General features: G+C 42.7%; 2 protein-coding genes across 10 annotated transcripts in view; both read right to left on the bottom strand.

Annotated features, from left to right (window-relative positions):
* LOC105902535 (rab GTPase-activating protein 1) overlaps window positions 1-11,185 on the bottom strand; it is a 98,226-nt gene extending 87,041 nt beyond the window's left edge. For 2 of the 4 annotated variants that reach the window (XM_012830143.3, XM_012830152.3), the window contains exons 1-2: window positions 11,047-11,158; window positions 2,596-2,801 (exon numbers count right to left, since the gene is read on the bottom strand). In XM_012830143.3, coding sequence (XP_012685597.1) covers window positions 2,596-2,745 — 150 coding nt within the window. In that variant the 5' untranslated portion in view covers window positions 2,746-2,801; window positions 11,047-11,158. Of the gene's footprint in view, window positions 1-2,595; window positions 2,802-11,046 lie in introns of all 4 variants that reach the window. The other 2 variants (XM_031577210.2, XM_012830161.3) reach the window with 1 other exon arrangement.
* An 891-nt stretch (window positions 11,186-12,076) lies between these two features.
* The window catches only part of rc3h2 (ring finger and CCCH-type domains 2), a 29,291-nt gene continuing 19,999 nt past the window's right edge, over window positions 12,077-21,368 (bottom strand). For all 6 annotated transcript variants that reach the window (XM_031577205.2, XM_031577209.1, XM_031577208.2 and 3 more), the window contains 4 exons: window positions 19,292-19,376; window positions 18,122-18,311; window positions 17,573-17,691; window positions 12,077-16,356 (listed from right to left, as the gene is read on the bottom strand). In XM_031577205.2, coding sequence (XP_031433065.1) covers window positions 16,218-16,356; window positions 17,573-17,691; window positions 18,122-18,311; window positions 19,292-19,376 — 533 coding nt within the window. In that variant the 3' untranslated portion in view covers window positions 12,077-16,217. The remainder of the gene's footprint in view (window positions 16,357-17,572; window positions 17,692-18,121; window positions 18,312-19,291; window positions 19,377-21,368) is intronic.

The following is a 21,368-nucleotide window of genomic DNA, read 5'->3' as shown; positions in this document are numbered from 1 at the left end:
TAGAGCGCCCTCTGGTGACTGCCACAGAGTCCTACAATAACTGTGCTTCTACAGCAGGCGTAGGACGCGGACAAGGATGCGTCCAAGGAGGGAAGAGTGTATGGGCTTCTGTAAGCATGTAATGCCCCTCTATGCATCCACCTCAGGAGGAAGTGGACACACAGGCAAGAAGATGATGGAATGAAAATAGGTTGCATGCGTATGTGTGCGCGTGCATGTGTGTGTGTGCACGCGCACGAGCATGCATGTGTGACAATAATGATGAAAAGTACAACGGTGTGGACGTGTGAAGCTTGCAAGGTGGGTGCAAAAAATGATTAAAAAAAATTGACTACAGGAGAACAGGTTGGCCTCGAGAAACAAAATGGATGAAAGATGGCAGAACACAGTGAGACAAGGAACAAAGCGACAAAACAGGGTGATAAAATAGATACAGTAGGTCTGTGCATGTGTGAGTGTGTGCGTGTGCGTGTGCGTGTGCGTGTGCGTGTCTGATACACCTGAGACAGCCATAAGGGGAAGTTAGAAGCAGGTGCCTGTATGTGTGTATTTCTGTTAAATGCACATGCATTTAGTACATGTTTGGTGTGAGCATGTTTTACATGTGTGTATTAAAGTGCATTTGTATGTGTGTGTGTGTGTGTGTGTGTGTGTGTGTGTGGCTGGGTGGGCTGACACTTCATGTAAGTTTTGAATCCCTTCCCACTCACCACTTCCTTCTGCTTTCAACAGAGGACAAGAGCAGAGTGGAGAGAGGTGAAACAAGATAAGGCATTAGTGCAGAGCTGTGGGCATAATACCAGTGCACGTGTGTGTGTGTGTGTGTGTGTGTGTGTGTGTGTGTGCCTGAGCATGTGCACATTTGTGTGAGTGTGTGCGCAAGTCAGAGTGTGAGTGTAAGTGCTTGTGTGTGTGCGTGGGTCTGAATGTCTGAGTGGATATATGTGTGTCTGAGTCTGAGTGTGTGTGTGTGTGTGTGTGTCATCAGAGAGCCCGGAGACGGCACGGCCTATCCCTCCTGATAAGAGTATCAGCTTCCACTACTGCAGGCACAGCCTCACCACCACACACTGCACTGGCTAAAACCCCTTTTAACCTTGCAGCATGAACCACTGTGCACACTCTCACACACACACACACACACACACACACACACACACACACACACACACACACACACACACACACACACACACACACACACACACACACACACACACACACAAAATATCTCCGAGAGCAGCAGTGTTGGGAGAGGGTGACCACAGAAAAAGAAAGGGAAATGGAGAGATGGAGCATAGTGAAAGAGTCACAAAAGGGGAATGATACTATCCTGCCCTTGCATAGCATCTCCAAGACAACTTCCTTTCAGAGAGTGCACAGAATGAACTTTGAGCAGTATGTACCTATTCTCTTCCCAAGGATTCAGTGAATTGCATGCATCAGGTCTTCCCACTGGCCCTTGTGAACTTACCAAGCCACATTTAGCTCACTGAAAGACTTCATAATCATCTCTGTCCATCATAATTATCTCTATTCCTGTAACTCAGCTAACCACAGCATGGTACTATAATACAAAAGTAGTGGGTTTGATACCCAAGAATCATACACTGATAAAATTGTATTACCATACAATACTGCAAGTCTCCTTGGATAAAAGGGTCTATTAATAATGACTATTAACAGACACTTTTATTACATTTAGTCATTAAATGTAAATGTAAGCTTAGAGCTCTTTAGTTCCCACACAGGTGTCTGAGAGCTTAATGGAGCTGTCCCTCTCTGACATTCATAGCATGGCTGGCATTAGCAGTGGGGTGTAATTAACGCTGCTCTGAGACCTCTTCACAGGTAGATGTGACACACGCGTCCGCATTGAATGGATGGCAAACATAAGGATATGTACAGAAGGAGGTTGAAGAGTTCATTAAGGGTGCGTTCATTCAGACTTCAGACAAGTTTTAATGAGCAGAGCCATCTGTCGTGTGTGTATGTGAAGTGTAAGTGTGTGTGTATGTGTGTGTGTGTGTGTGTGTGTGTGTGTGTGTGTGGGAGGGGGTAGACATGGATAGATAGATAGATAGATAGATAGATAGATAGATAGATAGATAGATAGATGAGTAGGGGGGTCACAATGTGAGAGTGTGTCAAATACGAGGTGTACATGGTGCCTAATTATCATTGAGCAGAGTATGTTGGCACTGTAGTAACAGTGGTGATGCATATGAATGCTCCCTGATGTTCTCCTATAAACATACCTATCAAGAGTCCTATACTTCTTCTATTTCTATACCTCTTCCCTGCCCAGTCATCTTGATTCTATTGGCTGTTCTATGCAAACGATTACAACTAGTGTACAGATGTAGACAACCTGAAGTTTGAAGTTGGTGTACTTGACACATAAACATGGTAAAGAAAGTCTACAGGACAAGTGGCGATGGTTTAAAACTGGCAAAAACTTTACATGAAACCTTATTTTGAAATCAGTTCATACAACTGTTACATACGGGTGTACAAAACATGTCCTACATCCAATCTCAGCTTTAGTCGTTAGTCTTACATCTTAAGTCTTAGTCTACTCTCGGGTGCTCTTACCTTGAGTCCTGTTTTCTCGTCATCGCTACCGTTATTAGTGGACGGGGTGTCGTCCCCCAGCCGGGACACCAGCACAAAGTCCTCACTGTTGAGGGTGGACACCGAGTCGGACGACACGCTAATTTTCCCAACCGAGGCCTTGTCATCCATGACTGCTAAACCAAGCCAGGCGCATTCATGAATGAGGTTTAAATGAGTAAAATCACCTGGAATAGAAACAAAGACAAACAAACAAACAAAACAAAAAAAGAAGCACAAAATCAAACAAAAGCAATGAGGGAGGGAGGGAGGGAGGGAGGGAGGGAGCATGAGAAGCAATTTGAACTCCGATGTCTAATGAAGACTCTGGAAAAAGTCCACTGCACTTGAGATGCAGTGTAGTAGCCGAGGTTAAAGAAAGTTCAGCGTCATTGATGCCCAACAGGGGGCACTCTCGAGTCCTAATAGGTGCAATTACTTCAGAGTAGCCAGTAGAGGTCACTACACCCAATCGTTTTTATATACAGCACCAGGCCACTGGGTTCACACTTAGAATGGAGAGGACAGAGGAAAGAGAGAGAAGAGAGAGGACAGAAGGTGGTGTCATAACATAGGAAGAGGCAGAATGAGAGCGACAGAGAGAAGGGAGAAATAATGAAAGACACCGATAGAGAGAGATGGAAAGAGAGAGAGAGAGAGAGAGAGAGAGAGAGAGAGAGAGAGAGAGAGTGAGAGTGTGAGCGTGAGCGTGTGCGAGAGGCTGAGCTGTGATACTGCTACAACTGGCTTCAGGGATGTCAAATCTCAGCTGAGTGCTGCAGTCTAAGCAGGAGATGTAATGTGATGCCATGGCGATGTGAAAACAAAAGTGCCCCTGAGAGCAGGCCGGTACGTGTGTGTGTGTGTGTGTGTGTGTGTGTGTGTGTGTGTGTGTGTGTGTGTGTGTGTGAGAGAGAGAGGGAGAGAAAGTGAGAAAGAGATAAACAACAAAAGAGTGAGTGGGCAAAGGGTGGGTGAGTTCAAAAAAGAGTGTGTTTGAAAAACAGAGAAAGAAAGAGGGACAGAGAGGGAGTGTGTGTGCTTGTGTGTGTCCATGAGAAAGAAGAGTGTGATGATGGGCAAGCATCACCTGAACCGTGCTAAACTACTTAAAAAAAAAAGAAACTGCTATCGCCATAGCAATATTCAAATGACAAACAAAGCTGCCCGACAGAGGCCATTGTGCTACACTTCCTATAAGGAACAACTGACCTCAGAGCCACTGGTATCCTGACACACACGTACACAAGCACAAACACGAGTTGCTGTTTACACAAACCATTTGGTCTAAAGGAAACAGCTTCGTTGCCAATACTAATACAGGGCATTTTCATTTTATTCTGAAAAGATACAGTCTCAATTTCCTTTAAGTCTCAAACACACAAGCCAGGCAGGAACACTACCAGAGTAGATGCAATTAACAAGATGAGGAGAGGGAGAGAGGGAGAGAAAGAGAGAGAGAGAGGGAGGGAGAGAGAGACGCCAGGCACCAACAGGAAGAGGAGAGAAGGGGGGGGGGGGGGGGGTGTGTGTGTGTGTATGTGAGGCGCTAATTTGAGCTAAAAGTACAAGGCATTACGACTTGCAAGTTGCCTGAAGTTACTGTTTGTTTGCACCAGAAGCAAAATAATTTGCAGGGCATCGTACTCTCACACACACACACACACACACACTATTACACACAGACACACACACATGCAAACACTAGCTGCAAGTAACAGCAAACCTTTTTGGTGTGCAGTGCTCAATGCAGCTTCACTTCGTTTTTACTCACTTCAGACGCCACATGAGGCTCGTCCAAAGCCGCATGATCATAATATGCTTATTTCTGACTGACAAAAAAAAAGAAAGGCTTTATTTGTCCCCATCATTCTCGAGTAAAAGAAAAGAATGAGAGCAAGCTAGGGAGAGAGAGAGAGAGAGAGAGAGAGAGAGAGAGAGAGACCCTAGAGACGTTAGATGAGTACCAGGGGATGTGTGAGTACAGTGACATCCCGGGTGTTGGCCGGGGAGACACTGGGGCTTTTTATACGGCCCGTTCAAGGCGGGAATGTTGAGCTGTCATTCCGCCTCGCCATTCTGTATAGAACGTACGAACACGGAATGGAAGGGTCATTGTCAGTGCGCCTCAGAGCCGGCAGCGGAGGGAGTCACAGAGCGGAATCGACGTCTGTGTAAAAGGGAGAGCCGGCGTGGCAGGATAGGGGTGTGACGCAGCCTAGCAGCTAACCAACCTGAAGCAAGATTACCTCATAATAATGTACTAATCCAACATGTTAGGCAGGAAATGTTGTATATGATGCACACCAACTTTGCTTGAGTCTGAACATAGCTATAAATGCAAGGTACAGTACAGTTGTCATTGCTTTTGAAGTAACAAGTGGGCTAGATTATTTCTGAACATATGTTGGCGCATTCGAGACAACTCGGAATTCGGAACGTCCCACATGATATTTGCAAAGCTCCGACTCAAGCTCAAGCGTTCAAGCTAAATCTAAACACAATAACATGCAGATGAGTCATCAGAGAATTTTCTTTCTATCAGATCAGGTACCCGATTCAATACTACGATAAAACACATGCATTTTCTCACACATACAAAAGTTTTTAAACTTTGATGTAGTCAAGGTCTCTGTTAAACTTTGTTAGGTTTGTTGGCATATTGATAACAATGTCAAATGTATTAAATGACACAACTCACAGATGTTTTTCAGAGCTCTAACTTTAAGTGCTGTTCTAAAGTAATTTTCAGAGTTGGAAATATCCGAGTTCCGAGTGGTATCGAACACTTCATTATAGGTCAAAGAAAACGCTATGTTAAATGTCTTAAAGCAGCAAATACAATGGTAATGGACCGATGTCAACTAACAAATGCATGACAATCTGTATGCTGTTTGTGCACAGCTTTCCAATTAGTATAACCTTTCAAAAATTATACTTAAGAGATGGATGAGATACTCCATAAAAATCCTTCAAACCTTAATGTGAAATTCATGAGGCCTATTACTGTGCACAGGACATAGGCCTTGTTTACGCTGTTGGTGCCTTGACCTCACCCTACACACGCAGCTAGTTGGGAGAGGATTTGTGGAGGAGATCTAAAGTAGCTGAATTAGATGTGCTGTAGGTCAGCTGACCTCATCTACTGCCTGGATGTGGTTGTGTCTGAGGCTGAGAGGGGCTGCCTTTAACTCAAGTCTACAGCAGAGGCTGGCAGTATCTATCACTGGCATGTGTGTGTGTGTGCGTGTTGTGCGTGTGTGTGTTGTGCGTGTGTACACGTGCGTTTCAGAGACTGTGAGAAACAGTCAAAGACAGGGCTCCATCCATCAGCAGTGCATTATGCAGGCTTCGTGTTGCCAGTGAACTCAACTCAATTTAGACTTCAGAGGAGGCAGAAGAAGAACGTTCGATCCCTCACGCTCAGACTAAAGCTCCCTGTGGACAACTAACAGGTTAGGGAGAGCACACAGTCAGTCCACTCCCTTCCAACGGAAATAAACCATCGCCGCAGGCATGAAAGCCGGACAGAGGATCTGGACAACCCTGCGGCTTATACTTATCAATTTAGCAGACCTTTTTTATTTAAAGTGACTTATTGTCCAGGAAGGGAAGAAGCTATATTTTTCTCCAGTATGTTTCCTGGGCATCACACCCATGATTTTGGTGTTGGTAACGCCTGCCTGCACCAACTGAGAAACCGGAGGAGGTAAACGTCTCATCATATGAGTGAGGCACGGTCACTAAATCCTTACGGGACCCCAAGCTTTGTACGTGTACGGGCTACTTCTTTGGCAGTCTTGAATAATGATTAAGTGATGCTCCATTTCATAGAAAACCATGCAGTATTTTCAGTGGAGTCTTCAGGCCTCACAAACACAGCTAGTAACTGACTCAAAAACAAATACATTTACACACGTGTTCATTTAGGAGAATCACTAAAATTGCCAGCCAACTTGAGCAACCATCTATTGATCTTCAGTGACACCATCATAACTTACTATAAAAAGGAAGGAGAAAGAAATAAACCTAAAAAAAAAATACAAATATAATCGATGGGACTCTGATCAAATATGTAAACACTAGCCTACTTGTTTTAATATGAGCCGACATGAAAGTCCTACATCTGAACATCCGTGTGAAGGCGTAAATAAAAGACTCCTGTAGAAGAGACTGACTCTCTCATTCTGAATGTGCTCAGCTCACTGAAGCCATGTCTTATTACAGGCTATGTATCATTTCCTGTGCTGTGCTGAAAGGGCAACTTTATGCACTCCACCAGTGACACACATTTGTTCATCTTCCACATTTCCTTTGGCATTAAATGAGGATAAATATTTGTGATATTGGATTAAAGTTCATGCGGCTGAATTGGCAGACAACGACAACGTCCACAATATTGGTGCTCACTACACCAATGTCAATTCCCAGGAAGTGTTCATACCAGAGGCTGTGAAGTAGGGTGTACCCTACCTGTAGGCCTACTCTAAGATGCTTTAAGGAAAAACCTTTGCTAAATGAAGAGATGTAAATGTACTAAGTGGGATTGTGGGTCAAGAGATTGTTTTTTTTTTAGACCAGCTCGTCCGTGTGCCCTTTCAGTTCTACTGGACCCGAGGCCCAGAGTTCAGTGATGACATCACCTGGGAACTCGGCACAAGATCAAAAAGCTGCCTGAGTCACCAGAGCTCATGTCAGAGCAGCTGCCAGAAACAACATTAAATGAGTTACCATGATCACAACACCTCATCCCCGACCTGTGGCAAAGCATCTGCCTTGCCCATCCTTATAAGGCCAGGTTACTTTCCCAAGCTGGCTTTTGAGGACTTGTGTGGGATAATATGTTTGGGGAAAGAGATCAGTTTCAGTAGGCACTCAAATTCACTCATACATCATTCCTCACATACTATGAAAAACGTTACAAAATTAAGGGGTTCGTGATTTGACGTGAATTATCAGCCATCTACAAACGACAGGACACTGATTCAATGCCCTATAGCCTACACCTGCAGAAAGCATGCATGAAACTGACAAAAAAAATCTGCAAAACACTCATGGACAAAGACACGCACGCACACACGCACAAACACACACGCGCACAAAAACACACACACACACACACACACACACACACACACACACACACATCCAGCGTAAGGGCAGTGTTCTATGCCACCTCACAGTGCCACTCTGTTCTGCGGCCCCACTGGCAGATCATAATGGGGGCCTTGTGATGCGCTTCCTTCCTCTGCACCAGCCTCAGGACACTGCAGCCAAACAGAGACGGCTGTCGGCAGACAACTGAAGGCACTGGGCGAAACACTAGCTGATGTTTCCATCTCTCTCCATCTTCATATCTTCCTCCCTGTCTCTATCAGTCTATCCCTACCTCTTTGTCTTTCTGTCTCTGGAGGAAAAGAAACAAGGAGAAGGCTGATGGAGGAATGGAAAGAAAAAGGGAGAAAGAGGGAAGAGGAAGTGTGTGTGTGTGGGGGGGAGGGGGGGTACTGAGAGAGCAAAGAGCATTCTTTCTTCCTCCAGACCTGGAGTCAGCTGTTCCATTGCCATGGTAACCCACTCTTTTCATTCTGTTTTTTTTTTTCTTCTTTCTTTTCTCCCCAGCCGCCTAACCTGCTCACAGGGTGACTAGGGAGCCTGACAGGGGTTAACTCCTCTTTCGTAGATTCTCACTGGCAGGCTGAGACAGCAGCCGTCACGGGGCAAGAGAAAGCTTTGAAGAACGGCACATGGGCTGAGTACAGGGGTCTCATACACAAACACACGCACACATTCCTACACCGATGTAATGTGGCTTCTCATCCACGCCCGTCTCTCTCTTTTCATCTAGACCATTGTAATTTCTCTCCCACCACAAAATCGTGACTGCATGTGTGCATGCGTGTATGTGTTTAACAGTGAGAGAGGCTTCCCTGCTCAAATCGGGTGGAGGGGTGGGGGGTTATTTAGGCAGCTGTTATTCCGACAGACCACCTGAGCCCTTGTGCATGCAGTCAAGCACCGAGGCATGCAACAACGCCACTTCTGCTGAGTGTGCGAGACAGAGAGAGCGTCTGAAAGAGTGCAAGAGGTGAGCCGAGGACAGGTCAGAGAGAGAGAGAGTGAGAAAAAGAGAGAGACAGAGAGAGAGAGAGAGAGGACAGAGAGCAGATGAGAGAGTGAGAGAGAGGAAGAGAGAGACATAAACTGGTTTTTGTTGAGCCGGGGTGACTGATAAGCATCTAACGAAACCGCAGAATATACTGAAGGACTGCAAAATCACACTGATCATGTGCACACTGATTCAGCATTAAGCAGCATCCACACACCATCGAGCCTAACAGATTTCAAGTATTCACACTGTAGTTGGTTATGCGTGGCAAAGCACCCAGGGCCAATGGGTCTCTCACTCACTGTGCCTCCTGCTCTTGGTCGCCAAAGAAGCACAAGTATGCAACGGTGCCCTGACATACAGAGTGGACAGTCAAACCCACATGTCAGGTCCCCAGACTGAGACAGCAGGCGAGCTGTGCTGCTACAGCGGCCATGTGTTTGACAACCTCCGGGGAATAGCTTACATGCTCCGTGCTGAGCCGATGGGATACTAAGAGATCAACTATCAAAGACCCACTGAATAGTTCAACTTCGGCCCTGCTTGCACACCTGCAGTGAAAACTTGCTCTTGTGTCCTCTATGTACTCACACTCTCCCTCTTTTTCTTTCTCTCCGTCGCTCTTTCTATGTGTGTCTCTTTCTACTGGTCATATTTGACTTTGGGTAAATATTTGCACGGCACAGGTACGGGACGGTGTGACAAGTCATTTAAAACTTTGTTCTCTCTGGAGCAGAACATTTTTGTATGATCTTTGTTTACATTGTGTAGTTCTTTCGTTTTTAAGTAGGGGGAACCATGAAAGCCCTTCTGTATTGGGAACTACATGGAATGACTTCAGACCACCCCCACACCTTTTCCACCATTAAAGAATCATAGCGTGCAGTGCAACTCGACATAAACAATCACCACCAACTGTCAAAAATATAACGCCCACTACATATCACTTCATATCGCACAAAAAAATAGCCAATTCGTGTTATTGCCTGTATTAAACACAAATGGTGGTGACATCAACCAGGTTACAGCCACAACCAGTTAGGCTATACTATATCCTGTAACAAACAATATAGGCTTACGGTGGTTCTTCTGCCATGATCATGCATGCCCACAAACGCTGATGGGATCATTAGGTCTTTCCTAACATGCTGACATGCGTCTAACTCAGTCTTTGAGAATGGCTGGGTTAGAGGCATAGCGAGAAATATATCTATATTGCTCGTAGTGTAACGACATAGGTAATTGTATCATTTTATATTCCCGGAATAATTGCATCTGATGGGTGTATTTACTATTTCGGTCCGGTACGTTTACCAGTACACACACAGCTAACGTTAACTAACATGGGCGAGCTAATCAGATCTGCTGTAATGCACGCTTATCTTGCAAGATAACTAGGACCTCAACGTTAATTGTCAATGCAGCGTTGCAGAAATGGTAAACCTACTTGCTAGCTTGCTACGAATACTGCTGTCTGTCTACCAGATCTGAACTGCTAGCTACCTCCCCAGCTGGAGACCTGGTTAGCAGTTTGATTTAGGACGAATCGAATTAGTCAACCGTAAAACAGCATTTGATATCCTGCTAAATTAATCTGCCTAACTCGTAATTATGTGTTATCCCAAAGTGTCGATTTGACGAACAGTTGCATGTTTTCATACAAAATACTACCTGTCCAGTAACTGCCTATGGATCCCAGTTCTAGTTTTTCTATGCTATGCAGTTAGACAGCTAGCGAGCTACCTACCTCGTTAGCTAACATTAGTCAACACTGGCTGGTGTCACAAGGTATCTAGCGGCTTGCTTACTAGAATGCATGACAGACAACGTTGGCTACCAAAAATGTAAACAGTCGAGTCGTCAGACTGTTGGGTTATCTACTAGCGATAAGTATATATTGTTCAAAAGTGTGTCCCGTTGCCATCTATGCAACCATAGCATCCCTAGCTAACATGTATCATTAAAATAACATTTGCTAACTGAAAGAAAACACGCTGTCTAATGTTAGCATAGTAAAATTGTACCAAACACCTGGCCTGTGCTGCAAAGGCGACCCCAGTTGGTTAGCATAAGCTAGGTTAGCCAACGTATATTGGTAAACTGTTAGCGTCCAAGCTAACGTAAATGAGAACCTCACTGACTTACTGGCTAGTACGCTAGCTAGCTATAGTGTTCTTAGCAGTAGCGAGCAAGCTGATGTCGAGCTAACGTTAGCTAGCTACATCCCATTAAACATTTTTATCGTTACTGAAGTCTTTAATTGGTTATTTCAGAAAGCACATAGCATTAAATTACGACATATAACAAGATAGAACACTACCTACCTGTGTCCACAATGTGTGTTTATTCCGAAGATGGTTGACATAACATCGTATTACATTAACCATCAACAGAACTCAGGCTGCTGTAAACACAAACCAAACCCCGACTGAACAGCGCATGCGTAGAGTTGAGTAGTCTTCAGATATGAGGGACAGCTGTCACTTAAAATAGGAATCATGCCACACAGAATTCATCTTTTTTTCCTGTGTTCTTTTCACAGTGGTCTTTCATAAAATATGTGTTTTTAACTACAACGTCTACAATAGTGTGAATGTTACGTTAGTGTAAGCTTTATACTAACAGAACACAATCATAATTTGGAAGTTTACGTCATGTTTACGTTTTCGTCATGTTCAGCCTCTAAGGACCTTTGGAGTTACCTGGTTCATTACATTCCCCAAGATAGCTCATGTTGTACATAAGTCCAGCTGACTTACATTGTCATTTTTTTTTTTTATCAAAAGATATAAAGTAATACGAGAATGCGGATTATGTTTATTGCAATAATCTATGCTCTTTATTGTGATGTCTTTACACCAGTACATTTAATGGAAGAGAATAAGTAGGCCTCAGTGTTACACAACCGCCAACTGCTCCCAGTTTCCGCTTGAAATAATGTAGCGCTCTCCCATAAACATGTTCATTACACAATGTCCATTTGTGAAGTCAAATCAACCCTCCAAGTTTCCTTCCTTTTGTGTCAAAGTTCCTCTGTGCCTTGAAGGCAGCCATTTCATAATGGAAATGTACTATATTGTGTACTTATCCTTAAATAGTATATCAGGTTGTCCTGCACAGTGATCTGCAATCTATCAATTTAATGCATTAAAAAAAATATTCAGCTACAGTCCTTTAGCCACTATATAAATACAGAACTCGCCTATTACGCAGTCGCATCAATAGAATGTTGCGATGCAAAAGATGCAATAATGCTTGTAACCACAAGATGGTGTCAGAAATGTAGTGTTCAGCAGAGACAACATCTCCGGTGACCAATTATAAACACACTGTGTGCAAAACAGAAACGACACATTCAATTTGGCGTGTTTTTATTGAATATTTTAGCATGCAATTACATTTCTCCAACCTCCCTTTCTTGACATCACACTGTCCCACATGTGAGAACAGGCCTTAGAACAAGCCAGTGCAAGAACAGATAGAACAAATGAAACATAATAGAATCCACTCTGGAAACAACTCCATTCAGAACAAAACAAAAATAATTATAATCAGGCTAAAACTTGCCTTGCATTACCTTAAGCAAAAGGGAAACCTTTCAAAAAGTGGCATTTCAAAAGAAACAAAATGTAATATAAATTACTCCTGCAGACATTTCCTTTAAAAGATTTTCCACTTTAAAGAATCTCTGTATGTTACTATACGTCTATATTTAAATATAGTTGATTATATCATAAAAATGTGTAGTAAGTCCATCTAACGATGGCGTTTGCTGTATAAAATGACGGATGTGTACCATCTCCTTATTTAATTTACAATTCAATCGAACAATAGATTTGCAAAGAAAATGTCTAATACAGACGTAAAAATAGGTAAACATCATCTCCATAATCAACTGACAGTTATTTTTTCTTTAAACCACATCTTTATGCTTGCCAAAGTTACAGTTCAGTAAATAAAATGCAAACGCAGAGAAACAAGATCTTTACAGGGAGAATACAACTACTCAAATAATAATTATAATAATAATAATAATAATAATTTGATAGCAGACAATTAAGTGCTGCAGGCAAGCCACAGTACTTGTGGCCACACAGTGGGCACGTGAGGAAATGCGACAACGTCAGTGTTGTATCACAACTACAGAATCATGGGACTCCTTTTCCAAAACTACATAGACAGCATGCATGACCTAGGGGCATATAACTGTAGGACTAGCCAAAACAGAGCCAAGGGACCCATACAATGCAGTGATGGGGTATAATAGGGATTAAATGAACGAGGAGTCTGCATGGGAAAAGGGGTAGGGTGGGGTCAGTAGAGGGCGTCATCTCAGGCATTGTGGTGAAGTCCAGCATAGCGGTACATGACAAGCACCATGAAAACAACTGAAGCTCTTTCACCTCCTTTTCACCCAAACCCTGTTCCCAGGACCTGACAAATACTGATGTCGGAACTCACACACACATACAAAAAAAAAAAAAAAAAAGATACAACCAAATATCATTAAGCCACTGAAACATTAAGGAAACAATTCCTCTTTGAATGTCTATCATTAGTAACATTAACAATAGTTAATATTAGGATGCTTGCTAGTTTGCTTATTTTAGCCCTGTCAGTGTGGTGAACAGTCAGATGACTGGGCTCTGGCGCCACCTGTTGGATAACCTGAACAACATGAGGCAGACTGACCTAAAATGGAGAACAACTTGACCAAAGCCATGAAGGCTAGCTTTTTTTTTTTTTTTTAATTTTTTTTTTTACAAAAGCAATCCCTGATGCATCTTTGCCAACAGTTAACCTCATTAAGAAATAACCAGTAAAAACATTAAATCGATACAATCCAGGATACTTACTATATAACAGTCTGGATACATGTGAGCTTTGTTCAACGATCACTCACTTAATTTATACTGATTGTACAAAGATGTCCCACAGCAGACTGGAATATGTTAAAACATAGGTAAATATCCCTACCAAGCTGTGAGAGAGTTTGAAACAGACCGTTTCATGTCAAGTGTAGACAAATAAAATGCGACATCGGACAAAACAAAAAGTGCATACTTTCACAATCTGCCAGCTTTCTAAATCACGAGTACTCACAAGATGTTGCAAAGCCTTGGTCAAGTTGTTTACACCACTAGTCGCGAATGCCTCCATCTGTACATTTAAAAAAAGAAAAAAAAACTATTATAAATAGGAGAGTCCCTACGCCCCACCCAAGCGCTGTATACAACACATAGCATCACCCTGCCAAATCTTCACCCTCTCAGAAGAGATGGCAAACTGAACATTCAGTGCACAAGACTGCAGTAGACAAACACAGACCTGCAGTAGACAAACGCCGTCAATGCAGGAGTCACCACAAGAAAGACCATCCTCCAGGCATTTCAGTGACAGAAATCTCCTCTTTTAACAAACAGGGTTGCACCCTATACTAACGTTAACACCGGAAAGACCGATTGATTGACTGATTGCAATTTTATTTTTTTTTATTCGTGAAATGACCAAAATTAAGAGATCCTGATACAAAATATTTTGACAAACAACTTCACGGAAGTTAGTGATGTTTTTGTTTTTTTCTTTTCGTAATAAAATGAAAGTAAAAGCCACCCAGGAGAACCTGTAGCTCTTCTGGAAGGGGGATCGCCCAGAAGCAGCGGAAGCCCCTGTCAAATGCAGTGCTTTCTTTGATGATTAGGTCGAATACTCTTTGAGAAAAGGAAACAAAATATACACACACACAAAACTAAAACGAAGACAAAGAAAAACAGATTCCACCATCGACTTTGTCTGTAAACAAGAACCTTCCCACAGTGACCACATGGGGAAACACAGAGCATGACAGATCACACACACACACACACACACACACACACACACACACACACACACACACACAGCAGAGCAGACTGCTCATCATGCACACTGAGCACTCACTGTCCATCAAAACAACGTTGCATCTCCTAACAACGTTGCATCTCCTAACAGTAACGTAGGCTGTGACAAGGGAAGCAGCGATACATTTACCGTAATATAGCTGCATGCAGTGAGGACTGTGGAAACTTCATGTCATTATATCAAGGGCATGGCTGTATGCAGTCACAGCAAGTTTCATACCAATTTCAATTTTTTGAAAAATTGGGCATAGGGTTTATAAGTCTTGAGGGGCAGACATGAAACCTATTGACAGGAATCAAGGGACGGTCTGCAATCAGTGTACCAAATTGAAATTATTTTTACACCATACTGTTCTTGGGGCTGCCATGGAAAAGAGGAAGAGGAGGTAGAAATACAATGGGTGCCTACACAGCGTCGCTGCTTGGCCCCCCAATTACATAATATCTGTTTAATTTATATTAGTTCCCATTATTTGTAGCCTATGATCATAATGAGGAAGTCCACAGTTGATTGAGACATGAGAGCTTTCAAATGAAGGTCATTGAGTGATTGTTTGAATATGTGGCTCTGCTTTCAGTCAGTGTCAAACTAGTAAACCACACCATTGAACCAGTGACTGATAACAGTCCAAAATAAAAAGTGTTTGGCTTAAGTGTTAAGCAATGACTGCTGCTTAACACCCAACTTACAAAACACACACATACAACACGCATAATGATCCTGTCCAAATGAAAGATTAACATCACCAACGATGGTCAACCACACAGATGGGGGGGAAAAAAATAGGAATAAAACGCTAACCCTTACTAAATAAGTGCAATCGTTCCACGTGACAAATTACTTGCATGCAGGTTCATTCTGGTGACAAATATTTTAGCAGCTTAACCTAAATGATTCAGACAGCGAAAAGCATAGTGATTTCTCAGCACCATGGCTTACTCTCAATGTTTGCAATGGAAAACATTTCTGGAATATCTAGAGTCTATGGGGAGACTATCAGTGAGAATAGACTGCTGTATAATCATACTGAGACAGGTTAACATTAGCTTTCACCCAAATATTACCAGCTTGGGTAACAACTCAAAAGCCAGCTCAGCCATGGCATTTAATTATGAGACAGCCTCATGAGAGCTACACAAGCCATGTGAGATTGGGGACCTCAATTTCCCTGCTAAATTTCCAGAAAACATTAAAACTGCTGAGAAAGCATGGTCACATCTAGCTCTCTTCATAGGCCTGATGGCAACCTTTGGGAATTTCTGATGGGATACAATGACAACCACTGTGGGCATCCTGCCGAAAACGCCAATACACCCCTGTAAACTACAAAGCAGGAGGAAGAGGGGACTGCGCCTCTGAAAAAATACAGGCTCGGGTGGCACAGTGGCAAAGATGAAGTGAAAAGAGAGAATCGATCACTGCGACACAGTGCGACTGCAGCACAGAGCTGGCTCAGATGTTTTGGAGGGTGTTACTTGGTTCCCAAACATGGGGTTTTCCTCCCTCAGGAGCCAGCACTTCCTTTAGCAGGGGGGGGGGGGGATGCTGCCTGCCTGCACTGCCCCCTGCTGGTGGAGGACCAGTCCTGTGCCTCTCAGCTGCCATTCAGCAGCACCTCAGGCCCGGCGGTGGAGGGACGGTGGCTGTCGGCGAGAGTTGGGGGGCCCGTCTTCATCGTCAGCTTCCCTATGCCCAGCCGCCCAGAGCCAAGGCCTCCTGGCGACAGAGCCTTCCTGTCACACACAAAGATATAAATAAGTAAATCATAATATTAATAATAAATAAATACATAAACAAATAATAATAATTTTATAATAATAAAAACAAAATTGTTGTGAACAACAAGTACAGTAGTGCCCCCGTATCCTACTGTTAAAATAGGTCCCGAAGCTAGAGATAACAAAGACAGTTAAAAAGCTACGATGGGTAGAAACCCTCTGGGTGCCTGTGTCACTTTATATTAACACAAGTTCATATTAGACACGCTACGAACTGTCAAGATGGTTCCCCAAGCTGGAGCTAGGATAGTCCATAGCCAGGTTGACTGGCATGAGACCTCTTACACCTTTTGCAGAGGTTCACGCTCCATTGCATCCCGTTAAATACAGTCTGGTGGGATTACACAACACTATTGTGACTGGATAGATGACACATTTTCATTCACACTCTCTGTCAATGTTGTTTTTACCAGATACATTAATGAGATTCCTATGCGAAAGAGGAAGAGAGAGGGAGGGAAAGACCCATTCACATTTCACCTGGCAGAGTTCATCAATGTGTAAACCACGGTTAATAGGGAATAATGGTATAACTTTTTTTTCATGTATAAAATACCTGATACAAAATGATAAAGTTCAATCTATAAATTACACACAATGCAACTTCAACAATAACATAAAGTAAAACATTTATTACTGTTATAATTATGTGAATGTGGTGATCGCTCTCTAATAAACAGGATTCCTACATATTCGCTTAAACCTCAACGGACGATGGAGAAGGAAACAAAGACTGAATGCAACGAGGATGGAGGAATCAAGGACAGGCATACATGAGAAATGAGCTTGAAGTCATGAATTAAGCGTGGCGGTGCAGAAAGGCTTCTAAGAGTGGCACGGAATTTAAAACTTAAGAACTGATTCTTTTTTGGAATTTTTCACTTTTTGTCCAGCAGCTTTATAACATGGACAACCAAATGAGCAGATACGGGGGTTCCACAGTACCTGCAAATATGCACACATACCTGAACAGACACAACAAATGTAAAATATGTAAATCTATGCAAATGTGTGCCAGATGTACACTAGCAAGTAAAGAAAAATCGAATCACAATTATTATTTATTTATACATATTTATCAACAATAAAATAAGGAGTATCTATAGAAACTCATTAGGCCCATGTCACTGAATGTGTGTGTGTGTGTGTGTGGTGTGTGTGTGTGTCTCACCTGAACGCCATCTTCTTAAGCAGGTGGTGGTCCATCCCATCAGGGGAGCGCTTCTGGGGTTCAGTGCTGGGGGGAGAGAGAAGAGCGCTGTGGGCGGGCACCCTCACCTCCAGGGGCTCCTAAATAGAGGAACAGTGAGCACACTTCAGATGGAGTTTAAATCTGCCCAGTTTTCTGAAGTCTGTGGTCCTGAACTTAAAGGCATCAAGTAGATAATAACTTAAAAACACCAATGGCAGCACAGTTGGCCCTGATAAACACTACCTGGCTTGTTAACTGATGTATTTCGTTAATGTATTCTGTGAAGTGTTATGAATGTAGTTTTGCTCCGAGTCAGAGAACACTGTGAAAATGTAAGAACAGCGTGGGTAGCTACCAGGAACGCTGTATTTCTGACCATGCATCATGATTAAATTGTAAAAACCGTGCCGCAACGTATATAAATACGCAACCATTTTTTAATTAACTTCCATTTCCTTCATAGCGATTCCGGCATGCCAATCCCTCTCCCATCCCAGTTAACCAGGTATGAGGCGGGTGAAACCACACCTGTATGGTGTTCTGGTGCAGTTCGTTGTCCTCTAGGTCTAAGGCAGACAGCTCCAGCTCGATGTCCCGGTCCGGTTCGCTCTCTGCACAGTTAGGACTTGCTTCTGGATGAAAGCGCCCCCCCTCCAGCTTCTCTCCACCAATCAGAGAGGGCCGGCGAGCCTGCAGCTCCATCACACCCAACTGGTCACTATTCAACATACAAATACAAGAGAAATATTTCTGACATATGTAAACTATTTGTCCTTTGCCTAAGTATTAAACATTTCTACCTGTATATCTTTCTGTACATTGTTTAACCAGTATGTGTAGAGTAAACACTGATAGTACATTTTAATAACTAACACTCTGAGTTTCTCTGATTTTTTATTACAGTTTCTGAATTAAACTTTGAGAGGGTGGGGATTGGCTGAAATGTGAGTCAGCTCACACACACACTCCAGAGTTGAAGAACGTGCTAAGAGCTGTGAACCGAGGGAACATACTGCAGTTCTATTTTTAAATACTGGAGTGAAGAGGGAAGCAACTGCAGTACAACACAGGAACACAACAGTGAGCCAAGACAGCACAGAGAGAGAACTACGTCAGACACAAAGAGCGACAGAGATATTTGCCAGCAACAGTTCACTCCTATTTAGAGCAAGCTCATAGTGCCCACCTGCAAACACATCCTCCACAGTGACACACGGCCTGCAGGGCCAATGGAGGGCCACCAGAAGGCACTGTGCAAGGCTGTTTACTCCAGGAAAATATAGATTCTTGATTCTAACCATGTGCTTTCAAACCCATTTAGCATGTAAAACCAAACACAAATGTACACAAATTTAAGGCAGTCATTCCAGTTCACTAACCATTAGATCACTAGTAAGGCCAGAGTTTTGCTAATAATACATAACACAGCTATCATGTTGGGCCTCTTGTCTGTGATCTGGTGTCAGACTTGAGAACACTATAAATAAAAAAGAGATTTTTTTTTAAAAACATACTAGAACTATACATTTCCCATCTCACTTTTGCATGGCATCATTTTTTTTCAATTACAAAAGACTGTACGTAGTCCTTTGAAAAACGGTATCCTCTACATGCCCAAATGGTAAATCTAAAAACATATGGGAGCTGACATTTTAATATTTCTCCTCTGGTTGGACCACAAGGGAGGGTTCTACCCACCTCTCCAGGAAGCTGGAGTGGCTGGATGAGTCAGAACCTCGCGGACCCCATCTGTAATCTCCATGTCCAATGTGGGGGCTGTAATCTGCAGGAGGTGGGAGGAACAAAAGTAAATATGAAAAGTTACACAAATCATCAGACATTTCTTTTTTAATCAAAACGGCAGATTTCGCTTAAAGGTTAGAAGGTTGCATCCCTGATAAATACATCAAAACAATAAACAAGATGAACAAACCACAACAACTCAGACTGAGGGGAGTAAGAAAAGATCAACACACTTGAGTATCGTGAGGTTTTGTGAAACTGTGATTATCAAAAACCAACAGTTTACATGCAAAGATTCGTGACAAACAGTGGTTCATGTTCCCCAACTGCTAGATAAAAGGGTTGTGATTGCATAAAAACATTGGGCCTCATTCTCAAACGCAATTAAGAACAAGTTAAGAAGATATTTCTTCATAACTCCACTTACGACGTTCCCAGGACAATTCTGGCATTCATGAAAGTTCTCATCTGGGATTCTTTCTTAACTTAGACCAGAATAGCAGTCGTAAATCGGCCAGATTGTTCTTAAGAGCTGAATTTGTGAGAAATCGTTGGTGATTGCGTTCACATCAATTCTACAGACATCCTCGGATTTAAATAATAATAATAATAATAATAATAATAATAACGAGAATATTTGTATCATTAACAATTATGTTTCACATTCATAGTCATGATTCTACGAGACATCGTGATGTCCTAAAATAAATAAAAGCACTACACGAACACTGCAAATGTAAGTGAATAAATAAAAGAGCACTAAACTCAATCGCGTGGATATAGCCATAGCGGAATAGAATGGACACATCTACAGTCTGCAACATTACCTCCACAGCGGTGAAGTTAGGTCTGCGTTTACTCGACCAGTGCTCGCTTTCCGCTTTGACATGACAGTCGATTGAGTTGCTTTCGCGTGGATTCTGTCGATTCTGACTGCACACGTCACTACGGTTGCGTGCCCTTTTAAGGAGCTGGTGGGGCGTGTATGTATGCAAATCCAGATGTGCGAGAACGCGCGTTCAATTTAAGAATCCTCATTCGGAGGAGCACAGCTGAGAACACTTCACCTGGGTAAGAACCCATTTCCAGGCGCTCATGAATCCGGCGGAGATCTTTTCTTACATTGGTCTTTCGAAGTTCGGAAGATGATATTTAAGAAAACACTTAAGAAAATGTTCGAGAATGAGGCCCATTAACTTTATTTTTTATTCAGATGTTATGCATATAGTGGTGAGTTTTCCTAAAATTATAAAAATAAATAATAAAATACTAAAACACTTTTTTTTACAAGTACAGTATCGCAAGATTCTTGCCAACACACAGCCCTAGGTTGTGGGTGGAGGCTTGTTTTGTACAGCATTCAGTGGAAGGCTCTCTGAGCACGGATCCTTTTGGGGAGATGAAAGAGCGATTCATTGATATGCGCAATGGCATCTTTCCACATGGGAAAAAGGATTCCTGCTTGGCAAACAGCCAGTCTCTCACGCTCTCTCTTGAACAGCAAACCAAACCTGCAGATAAGACGTTTTCTAGAACTCTCCACTTGACACACAGACTGGCTTTTGTTTTGTCGAGGAGAGGAGTGTTTGAAAAGGACCGATCAAATGTGTTTACGACTCTGATGGTACACCTGAAACCCCTTCTAGAATCTTCAAATCTCATTAACTTCCACAGCAACAATAACATCTTCATTCAGAAGTAGTTAACCCGTGAGCCATCCCTACAGATATCCGCCCCTTAGATACACCTCTGCCTGTCAGTGCATTACCAACCACAAATATTTCTACATTGAGAAGATGTAGTCAATACAAATGTCATGAGCCATTTTAAGCAGGCTTATAGACTGTTTTAGGAACATTCTGACCACATAGTTTGTCTTCTGTTTGTTTGATTTAGGTTTTTTCAAGAACTGTCTGATGTCATGTACTTGGTCCTAGGAACTGTCATATACTCACACAGACACAACACAGTTCTACATCACAAAAGATAAGAACCATTATCTATGTTAAGCCATGGTAGTGAACAGTCACGA

This window comes from Clupea harengus, chromosome 12, assembly GCF_900700415.2.
Source record: "Clupea harengus chromosome 12, Ch_v2.0.2, whole genome shotgun sequence".
Lineage (NCBI taxonomy): Eukaryota > Metazoa > Chordata > Actinopteri > Clupeiformes > Clupeidae > Clupea > Clupea harengus.
This window is presented reverse-complemented; position numbering and strand designations above follow the sequence as displayed.